General features: G+C 38.5%; 1 protein-coding gene across 5 annotated transcripts in view; it reads right to left on the bottom strand.

Moving 5' to 3' along the window:
• Positions 1–212: 212 nt before the first annotated feature.
• The window catches only part of nectin1b (nectin cell adhesion molecule 1b), a 207,474-nt gene continuing 185,686 nt past the window's right edge, over positions 213–22,000 (bottom strand). For 3 of the 5 annotated variants that reach the window (XM_088426920.1, XM_088426922.1, XM_088426921.1), the window contains one exon: positions 213–4,062. In XM_088426920.1, the coding sequence (XP_088283046.1) occupies positions 3,826–4,062 (237 nt within the window). In that variant the 3' untranslated portion in view covers positions 213–3,825. Of the gene's footprint in view, positions 4,063–17,301; positions 17,489–22,000 lie in introns of all 5 variants that reach the window. The other 2 variants (XM_088426924.1, XM_088426923.1) reach the window with 2 other exon arrangements.

The following is a 22,000-nucleotide window of genomic DNA, read 5'->3' as shown; positions in this document are numbered from 1 at the left end:
TGAAGGGCGCGATTGTGACCGCGCAAGGGAACGTGTATTAAATTTAAAAAATATCAAGCGGAAATTTGTGTGAGACTTTCGCCCACAGTTGCCACGGTTACCAAAACCCCATTCATGATCAACACAAAACACACAATGACCAGATTTGGAGGTTTCTAAAAATATCGTCAACAGAAATGAAGAATCGAAAAAAAACCAAACCAAAAAAAACGTAGGGTAATTTGTGAGGTTTAATTTTAAACTGCATGACGTATTTAGTATTTTTTTTTTTTTTACACACATCCGATATATTGTTAATATTTACAGCAAACATAATACAATAAGAAAAAAAGGGTACATTTTTCATTTCACATGACGTCATCATTCCAGTACTCGGGTGTTAACTTCGCGTAAAAAAAAAAAAAAAATATGCGGGAGGTGTGTCAGGCCTATAAATAAATATACATATTTAGAAAAATAAAAGTTACAGTATTACACATACACAAAAAAAAAAACACAACAGGAAGTGGAGTAAAAAGGTTGAGACGTTTTGACACTTTTATGACAAAGAAATAATTGCCACTTGAAGCATACTTACTTAATAACCCTTATACTTACATATACGAATATCATCATCGTCGCTATAATAATTATGTGTCACAAATAGAAGACAACGTTGTGTTTCAGTGGTACGCCAACAACAACAAACTCCTGCAGGAAGTCGAATTCGATCATTTAAGAACCACTAGCAAAATAAAAAAATCACTTTCAACACTTTTATCACAGCAGCACAAACACAAACTTTTTTTCCGTATATATCAAAATAGAGGAAAATAAAAGCGGAAAAAAAAAACGTGATGCGAATTCGCTACGTTGAGAGGACATTTTTATGTTTAATTTTAACACGTGTGATGTATTAGCTTATGTACGGGTTCCAATTAAATGTCACAATATTGACACTAAGTGCTTCTGTACAGTGGCAGGTTTTGTACGAAAACAAAAGGAAAATGTTCAAAAGTTTGTTTCTAGACAAGCAATCGATTCGAAAGTAAATTTTTGTCATCGGGATTTTGATTTAGGTCCTGATGTGTTTCTAAAATTGTCATCTTTTACCCCCAAGCAGACTTTCCAGTGCTAATGCTAAAAACATCGCTAACCAAAAAAAAACAAGTCAGTAATGTGCCATTTTAATTGTTTCTTTCAAACAAACTAAGAATTGTGTTATCACACATAGATGCTAACACTAAAATGATCACAAACAAAAACGATGAATAATCAGAAATACATATTTTTTTCATTTTCAAAACTAGCAACAGCTCCCCGCAGTGAGTAAATAATCATTAGGATAGCTAATGATGCTATATTTTCAGTGCTGTAGCCTATTGTTGAATTTCAAACATACCAAGAAGATGAGCTAATAGCACCCCCCAGTGGACTCCCGATGAAAACGCTGGAATTGTTGCTAACGAAAACGATTGAACGACCTCGACATATAAAATGTCAGCTAATGATGCTACATTTAGAGCGTCGTAGCCTTTAAAGTTTTTGAATGATGACAAGCTGATAGCACCCCCAGTGGACTCCCAATGCTAATGCTAAAATTGTTGCTCAGGAAACAATTGAATGAATTGAATGACCTTGGACGAATGAAACGCTAGCTAATGATGCTACATTTAGAGGGTTGTACTTTTTTGAATGATGACAAGCTAATAGCACCCAATGCTAAAGCTAAAATTACTGAGAACAACAAAACGAACAATCGGATTTTTTTTCGATACGAGCAAAAAAAAAAAAAAAAACGGAAATATTCCACTCCTTCGCAAGCTAAGGTAAGAGCTAAGCTAGTACGCACCTGTTGTGATTTATACGAAAATCGCCAACTAAGCAGACCCATGTTTCACAGTGAGTAAGTCATTTGTGAGTAAACTGAGATGAGATCCACTTTTGTGGCATTTTTTTTTTGATTGTCTGGAAAAAAGTTCTCCGCAAGCTGTGAAGGTAACACGCCTAGCCAAACCGTCGTATACTTTGCCTTAAAAATATTTGGGTCGCACTATATGGAGTCGCTATATGTGTACGGCGCCTAATAATTCGCAAGTATATATTTACAAAAAACAAAGAATGCCTTGCGCGGTTGCAACGAAAGAAATATCGCAAGCCCTTTTTTTTTTCTTAAGTTTTTTTCAACGTGTTTCCGGTAACTAAACGTGCTAACATTCACCTCTAACAAGCCGAAAGGTCCATCGAAAACAGCAAAACGAGGAGAGGGTTCACCATCACGTAACAGTCGCGGGGCGGTCGTACGGTTTTATCGGAACTTTCACCAAGGAAAACGCACACTATGACTGCAAAAAATTCAATCTCGCTACAATCAAATATCTCAATGACGATTTGACTTTTCGCAAGCAATTTTTTCCCTAAACAGCAAAAAAAGCGTAGTCATTTTCGATTTTATTACGATCTTCGTATAAGTTTAGCTAACAAAAAGACAGCAGGTGTTCAGTGGACTAGAATGACTTGAATTACGATATTTTACAACATAATTCATAAATATTTAACTCATTAGTGCATAGCTACTTTGTTGTTTTACGACATTTTACAGAATCATAATTTTTCGGTTCTATTGGCAAATAACTTTCCTTCAATAATAATACTTTTTAAAACGTATTTTGCAGCGTAGTCAAAGGGACAGCAAGCAAGAAATTTGATTACTAGACGAAGAAGGAGAAAGCGAAAATGGTTACGAAAAAAGGATAACAAGCTAGCAAAGTGCCAAAAAAGAAGACATTTTTTTTTGTCTTATAGTAGAAAAAACAAACTCAAATCTAACCACGATTAAATTTATGAAAGAGAATCTTGATTGATTTTTTTTTTTCAGGAATTACACATTTTTGAGTATTTTATTACTCGTTAAGAGATTTAGCTTAGACAATGAAATACCGAAAATTGGTCCCCATACATTTTAAGTGACTAAATTTGAACGATTGTATCGACCAGGCATTTCAGTATTTACACAAAAATGACATCTGAGTAAATCCATGTGCACCATGTATCATTGTTTTGATTATTCTCAATATGTACAGTACGCTATTACGTCACTGAATAATTTCCAAGTGTGGAAAGAAGTACGTAATATAGCACAGACAATCTTAAAACATATTTTACAACAAACTAGTCTGTTTGACATATTTTTCTAGAATTCTATCAAATGGAATTCCATATTTGCAAAGCAACCCTGATAGTTCGAAAGCACAGGTGTCAAACTCAAGGCGCGAGGGCCAAATCCGGCCCGTCACATTATTTTATGTGGCCCGCGAAATGCTCATGATGACTTGAAGTTTCTGACAAAAATACCAACTTTGACTTTGAGTTCAAAACTTTGTTTTTTTTAGGAAACAGAAAGCATTTTTTTGGTTACCAATTTCACTTTTGAACAGTTTTTTACTTGTCTCTGATTTCAAAACTTGGTAAAGGTGTGACCATCTCACATTTGACTTCACGGCCCTCCGACAGAAACTAAATTTGGCCCACCGTTATAATGTGTTCGACACCCCTTGGGAAATTGATTTTAGTCTAGCTTATCCGAGTCATATTTTCCGGATTTATTGTTAGATCATTTTTTTCTTATAATAAGCAAAATGTCTTATTTGTTGACTTTCTTCGTCGTTTTTTAAGCTGAGTTTGTATTATTTCCATGGAAAGCAAGCAAGACAGAAAAAAAGGCTACGAGTAAGCGAAAGAATCGGCAAACTTTTTTCGTACGCGGTAAAAAATGGACGCAAAGCGGGAAACGAGCGGGTGGCTAAGAGGTGTTGAGTGGTCATGTTACTTGGGGTGCAAGGGGGATCACACGGATTGCTCCTTCGGGAAGGTCGCCCGCGGGGCGGCGGGGGCGGAGAAACCGGTGTTGGAGTACATGGGCTCGTTGGATGGCGGCTGGGCGTAGGCGTGCTGCGGCAGGAAAGTGACGGGCGGGTGGGCCGGGTGGGCGGGCGGTTGACACTCGGGCAGGTGCTCCATGTCGCGCTGGTGGCTCATGTACTCGCTCGGGTTCAGCGGCTCGTCCGGGTGTTTCCCGGAGTCCTGTCGGGGGGAGACGAGGCGGAAGGTTGTCATGGGGATTACCGAGGACGCGGCCCGTTATTCGTGGGGAATACGGGCGGGAACAAGGACCGGTCCGGAATTCAACATAGTTTGGTTCCATTGTGATGAAAGTCACATATACTATATATAAAATCAATAAAATGTATTTTTTATCTATATAATATCATATATAAATGTATATCTTTATATACACACAAGTTTATTCACATGTATTTCCAAGTAATATGAATATACGTATCACTTTTAACTTTTAACTCTTGCGAGTATGTTCGTTTATATATATATATATATATATATATATATATATATATATATATATATATATATATATATATATATATATATATGTATATATATTTTTTTTATACACACAAGTTTATTCACATGTATTTCCAAGTAATATGAATATACGTACTATTTTTAACCATTCTTGCAAGTATGTTTATATATATATATATATATATATATATATATATATATATATATATATATATATATATATATATATATATATATATATATATATATATATATATATATATATATACATATATATATACCCACCCAGACATATATATACATGTATACACTTAATATTACACCGTAACGTGAAAAAAAAACATAAACCAGGGATGCAGAATGGTTAAAAGTATTAAATACGTTCATACGTACTTGGAAATACACGTGAACAAACTTGGGACCAAAACGCTAATGGCATTTTTTTTATCATAATGCTACAGGGTATGCGCAACGAAATTCTGTGCAGTTATGGGACATATTTGCAAGTTTCTTTGAACATATTTGAAAATATGTTTGAATATCTTTGAAAACCCATTTCAATTTGCTTTTAATTATGTTTAAACCTACTTGCAACTATATTCAAATGACTTTGCGAGTCAAAAACGTTTATTTTAAATACATATATGCGGTATACGCATCAGAATGATCCCAAAATAGACACTGAAATTTCATCCAAAAGCAGAATATGCCTAACTTTGTGTGAGTAGTGTATTTGTCACTGTCACACTCAAGCACACACAGATACACACACATATACACACAGGCACGCTCTCTTGACTGTTGAAATAACATTTTCTTCGTCTCTGGACGCATCTCCGCTCACCTGCCCGGAAGATTTATTAGTCCTCCATTTTTTGTTTGGCACCAGAGGTACACGGGTGCAATTCCACACCGGAGCGAGACTCGATTGTTCCTCGGCATGGGGATCGCTTGTTATGAAGCGGCGAGCCCGAGATAAAATCGAACGGAAAACAGCGAGGTAACCTTCACGGTGCGGACGCGGGTCCGCTCAGAAGTAATGGGACGCGCCCGCTCGGCTCCAGGTCGTTCGCCTTGCGGAAATCAAATCCCGTTTGACCCCTTTCACGCTGCCCTTTGCGACTTGCTAATTTTCCAAAATTCAGACACCGAATGCCATATAAAAAAAAAAAAGTAATCAGGGGATGTGTATTTGGTTTCAGAGACAATAAGCAAGAATTTTACCCAGCTTTGTACATGCTGTGAGCTGCCGTCTGCATTCCGCAACTGAAACCAAGACGCAGGAAGTTACACAGCGATGCGTTCCAGCAAGGAAGGGGGCGGGATCATTCCAAAAAAAAAAAAAGAAAAAAATACTCCGCTGTCAATGCATCAGGTTAAATTGATCACTTACACAAGTAAATCACACACGGTATTGATTATTTCCTGGCCCATCTTTTCAATTTCACATGTTTTCTACCATCCTGATTGCATTCTGCGGTCTGTGGTGAGGGGCAAAAAATTAATTCATGATGGGAAGTTTCGAGAAGACGCACACGAAAAAAAAAAAAAAAATCGCTGTAAATCTATCCTGTGTCTCTCCTGAGAGCAAAAATAACTTTTTTTCTTCTTTCTTTATTATAAATCATGGGAAAACAAAGTGCAATGACCAGTAGCGCCTCCAGGAATTTTTTATACGCTTGGCACAGCGAAACTAAAAGCCATAATTTCAAGATATCAATATACTGTTGTAGTAAACAAGCCACTGGAAAAAAACATTCCAACTGATATTACTTGTTTAATCTTGTTGTATTTGTTACCGCACAGGCTAATTACAAAACGTTCACATTTTCAGTTTTTTATGGATTAAATAAGCCACAAGGTGTACTATTATTTCAGTGCTACGTCCCCGCCGTAGCTTGACAAATCGAGGACTTCAGTAATAACACCTGATTATTTCACTTTTTTTTTCACAATAGATGTCTAAGGTGTAAAACTGATGAAAAAAAACATGCCATTACAAAATAATAAAAAAATCTACAAATAAAACAAAAATTCTGAGCTAACAATACCTGCTAGCGTAAAAGCTAATCACCAACTTGACATTAATAGCAAATTACGTTAAATGCTAATCGTAAGTAAACACATTTTTATCATCTCTAATAGAAATGTACAAATATGCCATTCATTTAACAAAGACTCAAAAACACTTGAAATGCTATTGAAAAATAAAATACAATAGCGATGTGCCCTACTTGTCTTCGAAAAAAAAAACAGTAGACTAAGCTAGCATGCTAAAAAAAGATGACAAGCAATGCTGTTAATCAATCTTAAATGAGAATAACTAACTCGATGCTAATTGCTAGTAATCCTAGATGCTTATTGTAAGTAAACATATTTCTAGCAATGCAACTTACGATTAACAAACACCTTTAATTTAAGAAAAAAAAAGAAAAACTCTGGAAAACGAAACACAACAAAATGATGCACCCTACTTGCTATGATAAACAGTAGACTAAGCTAGCATGCTAAAATGACCTCTTAAATTTTAATGCTAGTTATCTTAAAAGCTTATCGTACGTAAATATATTTCAAGCATCTCTAATAAAAATTTCCAATCAACAAACGACAATAATTTACACCGACTCTCCATATCACACAGAACATGTACAATATACACGAAAATAGCTTAACTAAGGTCCTTGCAAGACACTAAACAGGAAGTGCTTAACAACAGTATGCGGTTTGGTTTTCACAATAAAACATAATTTACAAAATAAGGCAGCTCTGTAACCATAGAAACAAGCTAAACGTTACAATAAACTCTGGAAAACGAAATACAACAAAATGATGCACCCTACTTGCTATGATAAACAGTAGACTAAGCTAGCATGCTAAAATGACCTCTTAAATTTTAATGCTAGTTATCTTAAAAGCTTATCGTACGTGAATATACTGTATTTCAAGCATCTCTAATAAAAATTTCCAATCAACAAACGACAATAATTTACACCGACTCTCCATATCACACAGAACATTTACAATATACACGAAAATAGCTTAACTAAGTTCTTTGCAAGACACTAAACAGGAAGTGCCTAACAACAGTATCCGGTTTGGTTTTCACAATAAAACATAATTTACAAAATAAGGCAGCTCTGTAACCATAGAAACAAGCTAAACTTTACAATAATTGTTTTTTTCCCAGAGTCAGAATATATACATTTTTTGTAAGCAACTATTTTTTCTAGCCATAGGAATGGCAAGTACATTTATAGGCATAGTGATAACCACCCCCTGGCAGAAAAAAACAAATAAAACTCGAACGAGGCCGGAAGGGAGACGCACTGCAAGAAAAGGAGCTGACTGGTTGGACATGGAGCGAGTGGGCGGGGCTAATGGGTTATGAGTACTTGACAAGCTTATAGACACTCGGGGGTTAAAAAGACTAACAAAATAGACAAGAAAACATGTTTGCGGCACTTAGAAAAATGTCACTTGTGAATGATTTAAAAGGAGATGACGCTCCCCCGCTGTTGGCACATTTATGTGGCCGCCAAATCAAACGCGCAGCAGTGACACTAACTGGTTTTCCATTAGAAGTGTATTTATGTGAATCCAAGCCGCAGCAGCTCATTACTCACGCTGCGTTCCTTTAAGTCTGACGGGAATGTATTGTATTGTTGCTTGGCCTTTGGAATTAATTGAATCCAAAATTGCACGCTTGTAATATTTTTGATGCGCCGCATACTTTAGGCTAAAATATGCACGTTTCATTTGGTACGCTTGCATTTTGAGTATGCTGAACCGACAAAAAAAAACAAAAAAACTTTGGAGTAAATGGTCTCATGAATCTGAATTTTTGCTGAGTTAATCCCAGGTTTTCATTTTTGGGGGGTCGTGGGACCACTTAGGGGGAAGGATATCGTTTTTTTTTTCTTCTTATGGAATCTCTTAGAATCGTAATGCCAATTTTGTGCACCCCTAAATGTAATGGAAAGTTAACATTTCAGACTACATATTAATGACTTGCTTAAATCGTGGGACACGTAAAGCTGTTAATTGTGAAAAAAAATTAAAGGGACAATGTGTAAGATTTAGCTCATTTCTATTAAAAAGGAATAAATGAAATGATTATAAATTTGAAAAATGTGCAAATAAATGTGTCCTTAACAACTAACAGTACGTTTTAAATATAATCGTAGGTCCAGTTCATTAACTGATATTACATGGGGGGGTGGCACTCCTCCTGAGGCTGCCATGTCTGTTATAGCTATGGACAATGGTAACTGTAGCACCTCCTGCTGTCCGTAATGAAAAACGGTCTAAATCCTACACATTGTCCCTTTAATTGCATTGAAATTCATTTTTTTCAAAATACACTAATTGATGTTTGCTTATCACTAACAGCATGGATGCAAACAAAGGGGAAAAATTGGCGACAGGGAAAAAACATGTTAAAAATGTTTTTAAAAATGCATGCATTAATTAGAATATAGAAGAATGAAACAAAGGAAACTTACGAATATTCGTCACGCATCTCTACATCTACGAAAATGACGATCCCCTGTCTGGAAAGGTTTCGACGACAAAACCACAAGCAGACTTCAAGTGAATGTAACAATTGTTTGCATGAAATAATCAGACACCAAAAAATAATACAGCATGAAAACTTTGCAGATGAAAGAACTAAGTGTTAGGGTAAAAAAAAACAGGGAGCATTAAAAGGAGTGTTTAGTAAGCCAGCCTGCTGTAGACCTTTGTTTGGAAGTGACACGACAAAATTTTAATAAATAGATTTTCTGGTAGATGTACTTGATGAATACATTTTTAATTTTGCCACCACATGAAGCTCTTTAAAGTTAACATCAACTGTTCCCTGCTAACAAAGAGGCCTTAAATGAAACGAGATTCGGTTTGGATGGGTGGTCGGGAAACCTGACAGAACCCGAGCAGACAACGCGGTGACCTTGGGTCTGACAAAACGTATTTACTCGGGGTCAGCGAGTGTGAGCGGCAGGGCTCTTTTTTGGCTCGTTTAACGTTTCCTTGAAAAGAGCTTGACACTTTCCAAATGAAAAACAGACCGTGAAAGTTGCGCGTCAGGAGATTGGCTGGATTGTTGCGAAGAACGGGCTGAGTCACTCCGGCTTTTCAATTGTTCAGTCAGTAACCACTTCTACCAGTCCACAAGCCATATTCTTCCAAACTCTTGATGGATTACACGTCCGTACCAAACCGACATTCACATTGATTTTATATGGTTGTCAACCCGAGAACGTTTGCAGAATCCGAAACCGCAAAAGCTGGTTCAATCATCAATCAAGTGACACAATTTCAGAGATTAGCATTCTACATTGTTACCCAAGCCGATACTCCATTTAGACGATGGGTAGGAGGTAGGTAGGTGGGCAGGTAGAAAGGTAGGTAGGAACGAACACTACTTATTTACTGTCCGTACATAGGTAGGTAAAATAGGTAGGTAGGTAAGTAAAGATTTGTTAGAAGGTAGTAGTTGCAGTTGATAGGTCGGTAAGTAGCTAGGTACAGTAGGTAGGTAGTCACAGATGGTAGGTAGGTAGTCAAAGTACTGGAAGTGGGTAGAGAGAAAGGTAGGTATGTAGGAAGGTAATAATAGTAGACTTTTACGAACAATTGGTAGATAGGTAGGTAGGTAGGTAGGTAAAAACGGTAGGTAGGTGAGTAAAGATTTGTTAGAAGGTAGAAGTTGCAGTTGCTAGGTCGGTAAGTAGCTAGGTACAGTAGGTAGGTAGTCATAGATGGTAGGTAGGTAGTCAAAGTACTGGAAGTGGGTAGATAGGAAGGTAGGTATGTAGGAAGGTAATAATAGTGACCTTTATGAACAATTGGTAGATAGGTCGGTAAGTAGCTAGGTACAGTAGGTAGGTAGTCACAGATGGTAGGTAGGTAGTCAAAGTACTGGAAGTGGGTAGAGAGAAAGGTAGGTATGTAGGAAGGTAATAATAGTAGACCTTTACGAACAATTGGTAGATAGGTAGGTAGGTAGGTAAAAACGGTAGGTAGGTGAGTAAAGATTTGTTAGAAGGTAGTAGTTGCACTTGCTAGGTCGGTAAGTAGCTAGGTACAGTAGGTAGGTAGTCACAGATGGTAGGTAGGTAGTCAAAGTACTGGAAGTGGGTAGATAGGAAGGTAGGTATGTAGGAAGGTAATAATAGTAGACCTTTATGAACAATTGGTAGGTAGGTAGGTAGGTAGGTAAAAACAGTAGGTAGTTAATTAAAGATTTGTTAGAAGGTAGTAGTTGCAGTTGCTAGGTCGGTAAGTAGCTAGGTACAGTAGGTAGGTAGTCACAGATGGTAGGTAGGTAGTCAAAGTACTGGAAGTGGGTAGGTAGGTAGGTAGGTAGGTAGCTAGATGGATAGGTAGATAGATAAGCAGGCACAGTAGTTAGGTCGGTTAGGTAGGTAGGTACATTAGGTAGGTAAGTAGGTAGAAACTTAAAGAAGGAAGTTGTACAGTAGGTGACGAGGTTGAAAGGTAGGTAGGTAGGTAGGTGCAGTAGGTAGGTAGGAAAGTAGGTAGTAAGATGGCTCATTTGTATTAAGTAGAAGTAAAGATCAGTTGATTTTCATGATTGGGACGGTTAGAAAGAAAGTCAGGTCAAATCAGTACAAAGAAAGGTAGGATGGTAAGTACACATACTGGTCACTGGGTAGAGAAGACACACCTGAGTACAACAAGCAACATTGGTATGTTGTTAAGAAGCTAGGTAGGTATATTCTAGACCGTTTTTAACAATAGATGCAGAAAAGTAGGCAAGTTAAAAACAATTGTAACTAACAAGGTACAGAAGTTACTGTCTAATTCCTAAATAATGTTTTGAGGAAAGAGGCTGGTTATTTTCAGGTTTGCCCCAGAGAATCGCATCAGGTCAAATGGTGCAAATTTCCAGGGGGGTTAGAAATCTTCCACACTTAGGTCATGTTTTACAGTACATTCAGCTCCCCCACAGGCAGCGCAGCCAATACAACACTCAAAAAGAACATAACAACAACTACAACAACAAAAATGTTTGCTGTCAAAGGTTATTACTTTTCTGACAGTAAAATGATGGACTTGGAGCTATGAACTCACATTCGCCAAACATGGAGGTTGAAGTTTGATTGCCATAATTTTTCCGAATGCCAGTGAAAAGTGGACCGAAATCTAGCCAGCCTTGACTGCCTTTTAACGGTGTGACACATCCTAAGATAACATTAGGCTGTCACTTTTGATGCCTTGCAAAACGTATCGCTATTTTTGGACAGTTACAGTTTGCAGACAAAGTCTGGATCAAAAGTTGTTTGGACTCGCAACTGCACGAGTCCCAATGTGGGAGCCCAGAGGTCATTTGCTTGAGTTTTTTCATTTTTTTTCAATTTGATCTAACTTCCTGGCATTGTTTTGCTATATCCAAGCCATATTTGTTATTGAATACAAGTCAAATCAGTACATGCTGCTTGGCAACATGACCAACTATCGGAATGTTCCATGTGAACGTTTGGGAATGTTAGCCATGGAAGCGTATGTGCGTCGCTTAATCAGTAAATTCCCTAAAAATAACACATTTGGTACATAATGAAAATAGAGTAAAAGTTACGTTTGGATTTACTGTGAACATTTTACTCTCGTCCATGTATACTTTTAAAAAATTTACCCAGTTTAGACTCTTCCACTGAGGTGTAAAGGTTTACGATTTTGGCGGAGTTAGCGTAACATTTACGCCAGGAACGGTTTACAGTTGAACATATTTTCTATATGTTCTCCAAATGGTGGCTAAGAGTTTTTTTTTTTTTTGTCGCAATGAAATTTACAAAATTTCCTTTTTGAATTATAACAAAAACATTCCTCGGGAAAATAACGGTATGGACGTCCGGGGATCAATCGCCGAATAAGGTACCTATCCCACTTAGGGGGAAAATTTTACCCCTATCCCACTTAGGGGTAAAAGTTTACCCCTACATTTGAAAAAACTACTTTGTATCATTCCAATGAAGGGTGGTTGACGCAAACATCGAATCGGTCTAACAGAAGAACTTTTAAGACTTTCTGAATACATCTGAATTTACCATTGTATGGGTGAACATTCTCTGATATTGATACCGATTTTCATGAGACCTTCAAATGACAAAAAGTGTAATCAGATGATATTGAAATAGTAAAGTCTGTTGAACTTTCATTGAGCGTTCGTAGGTTGCATAACGTCCACGTCAGAGGTTTGCAAAGGATTGTTAATGGTTGCAAACCTAAAAACAGACGCTAACAGTTTTCATGTTTTGTTACGAGTCGTGGGGAATTCTGCTGAATATTCTTTTGAACGCCAACACTTTCTTGCGACAAGAAGAGTACAGGTGAACGTCTGGTGAATATTTCTGAGGAACAAACCCTCACGAGATCGCAACACCTGCTACCTTCGCTGACTCGTAAACGTTTGTGGGATAGACGCTTCAGAGTAAAATGGACTCCTTGAGAATTACTTTTTTTTTCTTCTAATGCTGGGTAGTCCATGCGAACGTTAAATTGGTCTAATAACGCTTTGTCAATGCATTTAAATTTTCAATCATATCGCAGACCTTTCTTAGATTCCCATAGTGATTTCAAGAAGTTCTTAAAATGACAAAAAGGCTAATCGAACAGAATCTAAATAGGAAGGTCTGCTCAACCTTCATTGAAATAACTTTGAATACACTTTGATGGCCTTCATTTTCTCAATTTTCATTTTAGTACCTTTGAAAACCCCACACATATCCTTAATATCCACCCTGAGAGCGTTCACTTAAGCAATCTCATAAAATGTATTCCTTCGCAGCATTCAAGAGTAATGCGCTCTATCGACTCAATCCCATTCTGATGTCCGATCGGGGCGGGAGGACTTCGCCAGAGGAATCCGTCCTCTCCGCGTCGTCTTTTTGGGAGATGAACGATCAGGTCCTTCCTCTCTTCCCCACTCCAATTAAAGTTCTATCCAACTTTGAGCAAACAGGAGGACCGGGGGGACGCGGGGAACTTTATCAAGCGCATACGTTTGAACCGAGGCGCTAATCTAAATGAAATCTGGCTCACCTTGAAGTCATTCTGTAGTAGTTTGAAGTAGAGCGGCCTCCACATATCTGATAATGTAATAAGTCTGTCAAAGCGACACTTAAAAAAAAAAAATACGTGCACAATCAAGCAGCGATTAGCAGGCGGCTGATTCATTTCGTAGATTATTGCCGACTCCGAAGCCGAAGCTAAAAGCATTTATTGGAGCCGGTGTGATGTCGGGCGGGATGAACGAGAGGTTCAATCAGCCGCTCGACTGCGGTTTTATCGAGCGGCGTAACCTGGGGGCGCCGGGGCCTTTGTAGGCGAGCCGGGAATGTCGACGGGAGATTCCCGGGAGGACTTTCATGTTGTAGGTGCGGCTGCGCCGTCATCATTTCCTAAGCTGCTGACTGAACGCGAGAGAGGAGCAGACCCAATATTCATTCTACACATGCTATATGAGATACGCTTGATGTTTATTTCGACCGGTGGCGCCTCATGGAATTTTTTATCGAGGTGGCAACTTAAAATCGTGGTCTGGCACAGGAAAGGCCAACATTTCAGGATCTCATTATACTTTTGTTGTAAATCAGGCAATAGAAATCTGTCAGAAGATTTAAGGTAATGCCGACTGAACCCGATTTAGTGCTACTAATTAGCATAGACTAGGATCTGATAGCTTAAATGTCATTAAACCTGCACAAATACAAGGCAACGCTAATCACTTAACAGGCTCGTACTTTCCAAGAAACGCACAAAAACAATAACAAACAGGCCAATACAGAACAGTAAAGCCGATAAGGACATCAATACCAATAAAAATCAGGAATAGCAATAGTAACGATTTTTAGTTTTGTAATGAATATAAAACACACAAGATGTGCTAATTTCCTTGAGCTTTGTCCCTGCAACAGCTCGACTCGCACTAGATTTACAGTACTGTATATGACTTTAAAGGGTAAAACTGTAACAAAAAATCTTGAAATGCTACTCTAAAATACATATAACAAAATGTTTTTCCGCACCTGTTTGTTAAATAATAAACAGTAGACAAAACTAGTATGCTAACGTTTGTGAGCGTAGATATTAATTTCTAGAATAGAACAACTTTTTGTTGCATTGCTAACAGATATACGATGAAATTGATCCATAATAATAATATGAACAAAGAACAGAAAAAATAATATACAGTATAAACCGTATATTTAGTACTGTATTTTCCGCACTATAAGGCGCACTGGATTATAAGGCGCACCCTCAGTTAAGGACATATTTAAAAACCTTTTCCACCTAAAAGGCGCACCGGATTATAAGGCGCACCCTAAATTGATGACATATTTTAAAACCTGTTCAATCACAATTGAGTAACACTCAAAGTAATAACTCAAATAATAACTCTAAACTCTCAATAGCATAATAACTCAATGCCAATATGAGCAAACTTGCTCAACTGTAAACACACAAAAGAAACTGGTAAAGCTTACTTTATCGGTTCGTTCCCCATCTACGAATCCCAATCTCAACATTGATCCATACATAAGGCGCACCTGATTATAAGGCGCACCATCAGCTTTTTAAAAAAATTAAGGCTTTTAGGTGCGCCTTATAGTGCGGAAAATACGGTATATGACTTTTAGTGAACCAGGAAAACATGGTGCGATTATCAAGGAAGTGGATGAGAATAAATAAAGTAGCTCGCTCCACTGCTTGTGTGCATTGCATGCTTGTGCCACGTTAAAATGCAAATTGTTTTTCATGTTACTGAAAAACCGGTGGCCTTCATTCTTGTGTCCGGCGGACTTTAGGTACAACCTGCGCAATCTAATGAGATTCAATACAAGAGCTGTATCAAATCAATTTGCCAGATAGCTATTGACTTCACAATGTGTTTAGAATTGTAGTTTAAAGTTGTGTCCAGTAGCAAAGCGTGATACTGAGAGCAGCATGACAGTACAGACATAATAAAATAAACTTATCATGAAATCAATATCCATCGCGAATACCTGGGTAAACATTCAATGAGACGCGGCGAACGTGAAGAGAACGAGCGCTGCCGCAACGTTTCAATAAACCCCTAGACTCCGCCTCGACCCCGTCTGCACCTAAGTGGCAGCGGTCGCCATGGAAACCCTTCGGGCAACAAAGCCCCGCTCTGCTGTATATCCGTAATCCAAATTGACTTCAATTGATAGACGGCTTTGTTCCTCACCGCTGCGATGTTGTCAAGAGCTGCGTAAACACTTGACGGCTGGGACCGGATTTTTATATCTTGGTGATTGGGCGCACAATGCATGCTGAAGTGTTCTTGGCAAGAAAGTTTTGGAAAGTATATTATTGGCCTTAGTTATGATTACAAAGCACGTGGAGAATTCTGACGTTTCCATTTTTTAAATGGAATCCAAACGTTTACCGCCGGTGACGTACATAGTTGTTGACTGTAAATATAGTACAGTATATTCTTTTCACGTCGATTACGCCAAAGTGTCGCAAAAAGATTAGTCTCCCCCCTCCCCCGACGGAATTTTCATGCATGTGTATGTGGGTAACTTTTTTTAATGTGAAAAGTATTTATACTTTACATATTTAAGACTAATGTTACCGCGGTACACATATTTATTTAAATCTGGAATGATTAAAACTTATGCAGTAACTGTAATGTTGTCCCTTCCGGTTCCCGTTTCCTTTCCTTTGGCTGTAGTCTAACGGAGAGCCGTGGTTATAATAGCGGCGCCCAGGAAGTCTAATTAAAGTGAAGCCTGTCGCTGACCAAACATGATAACAATTAGAGTTTATACTTGACGTTCCGATTTATCGCAAAAAAAATCTTGGTAAGAGATTTACAATGCTCTGCAGTTACTTCATTTGTGTCTCCTTCTAAGTGTGTGTGACTTTGAGGAAGTGCAGCGCCTACAAGACACGTGATTGGCTCCTGGCTCGACCACTGGATTTGCCATCGACCAATGAGGGCAGGAGATGTACTCTACTCCCACCCCAAATCCTTTGGTCACGCTGCTACACAAGGTTCCCTTTATAACTGTGTTTCTCAAATTTAAGAACAGCTGCTTAAAGTGGTATCAAGTATCAAGTACTCGACTTTGACGGGGACAGTTTGTGCTGTGAAAAAAATAACAAATAAATAAAATAATGAACCCTTCTGTGGTATTTTGTCCAATCCTTTGACCTTTACATTGAAAGGCATTTCATATAGAAGGAAAAGATGACACCCGGGAGCTGAAATTTCACCCAGATGGTGACAACATGGCAAAATTCAACATGCCACGACCACTTAGTTATCACACTACCAGGAAAGTGCCATCCCTGCATTAAAATACAATAGAACGATGGGAAAGAAAATGACCCAAAAATGGTCAAAATACTGCACGTTTAAATGCTAATCGTAGTATCTCAAATACAAACTTATAATAAACAAACCCCATTAATTGAAGAACGAAAAACATAAAAACACTTGAAATGGCACAACCACTTGGTAATCTCATTACCAGGAGTGTGTCGTCCCTAAAATACTGCAAGGATGATGTGGAAACATCATTCTCGCAATATGGGAAATGACCCAAAAATGGCCAAAATAGTGCACAAGGGTTAATCTCAATGAGTGTTACCAGGGTGACTTTTCGCAATACAATACGACAACCCATCGCCGTGCGGATTTTTACGAGCGCTCGCCTAGCTTCGTCTTCCGTTTTTCTATGCCAAATTGCACGCCTGCGCCACGAGTCTGAAATAATAGCCCGGCGGCATCTCTCCGCGGAGGCCAGAAAAGAAAAGCCGGCCAAGACCAAAGGAGAAGGTGGACGGCGGGGTTGGAGGAGGGAAGCGGGTTACCGTGTGTATTATTCAAAAGGGAAGCCGGTGCGAGTCAGAGGATGAGAAAGAGGAGTGCGTCGGTCTGTGTACCTGGAGGCCAAAGTCTGAGGGGAAAGGCCTATAATGGCATGCGCTAGTGTGAGCTAGGCTGGATGGTTGCGTACTCGACAAGGTCCCCAGGGCCGGAGTGAGCCGAGCTTCGCGGGCTGGGGGAGGAGGCCAAGGCTGCAGTATCCAGCTCCGCGTACTGGACCTCGCAGTCCTTGTGGCCCGAGTTCTGGAGACAAGAAAGGGCGAGATGCGAGTGAGGAGCCGACGCAAAGGAGAGGCGGCGGGCGGTGGCGCCGGCTGCCGCGCGGGACCGTCAATGCTTCCGTCAACACGGACAGATGGACACAAAAGAAAAGTGGACAAATGAGATGAGAACATACTGAGGCCATGTGTAGACAGGTATTTTTAAAAACCTACATAAATCCTAGCTCCGGGTCCGAAAACAGATGCTTGCATCTCGGCATGCCCCAATATTGGATTCTGACGGTGTGATTACCAAGAGTAAAAATATCACATCACTGTATTAAAATTAAAGATCTGTTTTTTTTTTCCCCATTTAGCACAATGTATTCTACTTTTAAATGAAATACTGGACCGAGTTTAGTAGTGAAGAATGAATAAATAAATACACTAACATTCCTCTGGTAATCTATTTTTTAGACCTGTTCCTTATCGTCCATGCATACCAAGGTTAAGAAAAACAAAACAGTAATTAGCAGCTTGCCATCTTGTCGAGTCGACTCTGCAAGCACAAGTGATATCATATCACTGGTCCTATTATGCCACTGTGAGGCACACTAGAGTTTGAAAAAAGTCCTCTAAAATAATGATATATTTTCAAAATAACTTTGAATCTTATCACTTGCAAGCCTTACAATTGTACCAAAAGCAGCCCGTTTGGCTAGCAAGAGCTTAAAGATGTGTTTTTGCTCAAAAAGGAGCTCTTACATTTGCCTTTTTGAAATCGCATTTTGAGAGTCGTATGGTAAAGATCTAAAAAAAATAGGTGTGTTAAGCGTCATAACAATTGATTTCAATTGGTAAAGTTTCGTCCAATCACAAGTGGCGACATCTTAAAAATTCTGCATATTTATTGGTTTAAAGCGTCCAGCTCTAAAGTGGTTAAAACAAAAATGTCGTCCTTATCCTCAATGCATGCCAAGAAGTTGAAAAAAAACAAAACATTTGCCATCTGCGTATATCAAAGGGGTGGCTTGTTGAATCAACTCTGCAAGCAGCCAAACATTTTCTGCCCAGTTTAAACAGACCCTTTGATATACAGTGTTAACCTTGACAGTTTATCACTATGGTAAACTGTGAAACGGTTATCAGTCCATGCGGATCAAAAATCAAAGAAAAGCTGTTTTTAAAAATACCTGCGTTTGCGCGTACATGGCCTCAGATTTTTACATGCATATCACAAAGTTGCCTTCCTGTTTTCATTTAGAAAACAGCTTCAAACTTATTCCCGTTCAGGCAGTGGTTAAATGTTGATTTTATCGACATGCACCGTCGTCCCGGAGACGCTGAGGCGTGCATGTTAACCTTCGTGTGATTGAGCCACCAATTGACCCGATGAGCAATTGGCCTGAGTGAATGACTGAGTAAATGACTTCAGCGAGCTAATCAATGGACAATGAAAGCAAGCGTTCAGCATTGACTCTAAAAATACTTCTTTTTCGTCACTCCACCAGCCACATTCTGAGCGTCCGTCGCTCACGTAGACCCTTGAAGGCAGCGATCCTTCGGAATCGAAATAGAAAACAAATATGACATGGATCATGGTTTTTTTTCTACCCCGTAGACCATCGTGTTAAAAGTTGGTGTGAGAAGCTTTTTTGGTTGTTTTTTAAAGAATCAGGATTGCAAGAATGACAAGCAAGTTGCTGGATGTAATTAATAAAATAACATGACACTTTAATATTAGTTACTTTCAAACCATGTAATCTTATGTCTGTCTGTCTGTCTTTCCGTCTGTCTATCTATCTATCCATCCATCCATCCATCAAGATCGAGTATTAACAGGCTGTTAGATCTATCTATCTATCTATCTATCTATCTATCTATCTATCTATCTATCTATCTATCTATCTATCTATCTATCTATCTAGATCGAGTATTAACAGGCTGTTAGATAGATAGATAGATAGATAGATAGATAGATAGATAGATAGATAGAGCTATCTATCTATAGATAGATAGATAGAGCTATCTATCTATCTATCTATCTATCTATCTATCTATCTATCTATCTATCTATCTATCTATCTATCTATCTATCTATCTATCTATCTATCTATCTAGATCGAGTATTAACAGGCTGTTAGATAGATAGATAGATAGATATAGATAGATAGAGAGCTCTATCTATCTATCTATCTATCTATCTATCTATCTATCTATCTATCTAGATCGAGTATTAACAGGCTGTTAGATAGATAGATAGATATAGATAGATAGAGAGCTCTATCTATCTATCTATCTATCTATCTATCTATCTATCTATCTATCTATCTATCTATCTATCTATCTAGATAGAGTATTAACAGGCTGTTAGATAGATATAGACAGATAGAGAGCTCTATCTATCTATCTATCTATCTATCTATCTATCTATCTATCTATCTATCTGTATGTCTATCCATCCATCCATCCATCCATCCATCCATCCATCCATCCATCAGCCATATCATACGTCCATCCGTTGAGCTAGCCCACCAACAAACATTTTTTTCTTCCGAGCTAGGTAAGATAAACCGCTATAACTAGCATCCACCCGTACTTCCATTACCCATCTACGCATGATAAAAACCGATGCACAGACAGCGCATACCGAGCTACAAGCGTAATCAAAAAAGTTGGACGAAACCTCAAAAAGTTTTAATAAAATGCAAATGCAGGTTCCATTTGCTGTCAAACTGCAATCTGAGGGCAAAAAAGAACGCAATAGAAAAACTCTGACAATTGATTCAAATAACTACGCCTCCCTAAGTGTGTTGGAGGAACATAATAAATTATGAAAGCGATCAATAAAATTAAATCAGATATGAATTTTGCATTTACACGCGCGGCATCTTTGAATGGGTGACGATGCGATGCCACCTTGCTGCTCTCTATCTGCATCCATAGCAGGATTACAGGGGAAAGATTGAGGCTTTTACAGAAATGGATGTTAATAATTCACATCTCTTCTCCTCCGTCGCTGGCGTTCCTCGCTGGCTGCCTATTTAAATATCTGGAATATTTGTCACGAGCGGGGTGCAATCAGGGGGAAAATTACAGCCGCCTCACATTGGGAATTGGCAGATAGTGTTTTGCCCCCAGAGAATCGTCATTAGCGACAGCTGGAGCTCGCCATGTCGCTCTCAAGCAGCTTTCAGGAAAATCTCGTTTTCCTTACACTTAAAAAGGGAATTTTACAAGAAGCGAAAATGACCAGGTTACATTTTACCTTTTCAGAGGACATAAAAAAAAGTCTACTTTTGCTTTCTCATCATAAACACTCGCAACGTTTTCTTTTTCTTGCATTGCTAAAGTTCCGCTTATTCTACGCTCTCACATCGGCCCCGCTCTAGCACATAAATATGACAGAGGCATTTCATACCTCCCCTACACAGACCACGTCACCCGCCAGGGTAAGAGTAAACACATCCCGACCGTCTTTTAGTTTCGATTTGGTCCCGCAGTTGAGGAGGAGAGATTTTGCACCGGGTCGGCCAAGTAAACAGCAACGTTTCATTTATTAGCTACAACGTTTTACTGTAGAAATGCTGAGGTGGCAAAAATGTGTGTTTGGGAGCACCCAGTCAGACAGTTAACTTTAGTGAGAAAAAAAATGGTTATGAATACTGGGTTCCCACAGGTCTGATAGGAAGAACATGAGTTAGTGACAGCGGTGTATTGACGCTGTTTAGGTTTTCAATGTCAGCAAAACACTTGTTTTTGGTTTTGTTATTTACGCTGTTGGAATACAGTTATACCGCCACTTATAAATTCTTTAAATTCATAACATTTATTGTACCAGTTGATAGTATGAATGCAGTTCCTTCGTTTGTCTTGAGATGGTGCTGGTGGTGGGTGCAGAGGACTTTGTTTAGGTCTTTTTATTTGTACATTTTTATTTTACATTTCCAGTCATCTATGCATCACTTACAAGTCTACAATAATATTTATTTTGGGATAATGTTGAGCTGTAAGTTTACTTTAGTTTATGTTAATGTCATGCAAAATACTTCCTGCACGTTATGCTCATGTGCTAATGACAATGTCAGCCGCGACATCAAGCTAGTTAGCTAGCGATTGAAGAGGAAGTGTTCACAGGGTTGTTTACAGCAGCACAAATTGGTACATATGGATTTTTATATGAATATGTACAATGTTAGCCGTAGCTAATATCGGTTTTATGTGAGTTCTACGGTGTGTACTGTTGGTGGAAGGAGTAGATGAAGCATATAAAGATGAAAAGTGAAAAACCAAAGTAAACATCTTTGCTAAGAACTAGTGTCTATTGTTTGTGGACAAATCAGCATTACAATAAATTATACAAATGCATCAACAACGAATGTAACGAATGTAACGGATTCGGCTATTGACGTAAAAAAAAAAACGTCGCTACTAAAAAATTCACATAACGAAATCACTTATGGAGACAATTAATTTTGTAAGTAAAGGTACCGCTGTGTATTCACTATCTCAAATACAAAAACTGAAGCCATCCAGGGGGAAAAAAAGCAGTATT

The sequence above is a fragment of the Hippichthys cyanospilos genome, chromosome 11 (genome assembly GCF_059441005.1).
Source record: "Hippichthys cyanospilos isolate Australia breed blue-spotted pipefish chromosome 11, RoL_Hcya_1.0, whole genome shotgun sequence".
NCBI classification, from domain to species: domain Eukaryota; kingdom Metazoa; phylum Chordata; class Actinopteri; order Syngnathiformes; family Syngnathidae; genus Hippichthys; species Hippichthys cyanospilos.
Note: the sequence above shows the minus strand (reverse complement) of the source record. Positions and strands in the feature narration are given on the sequence as shown.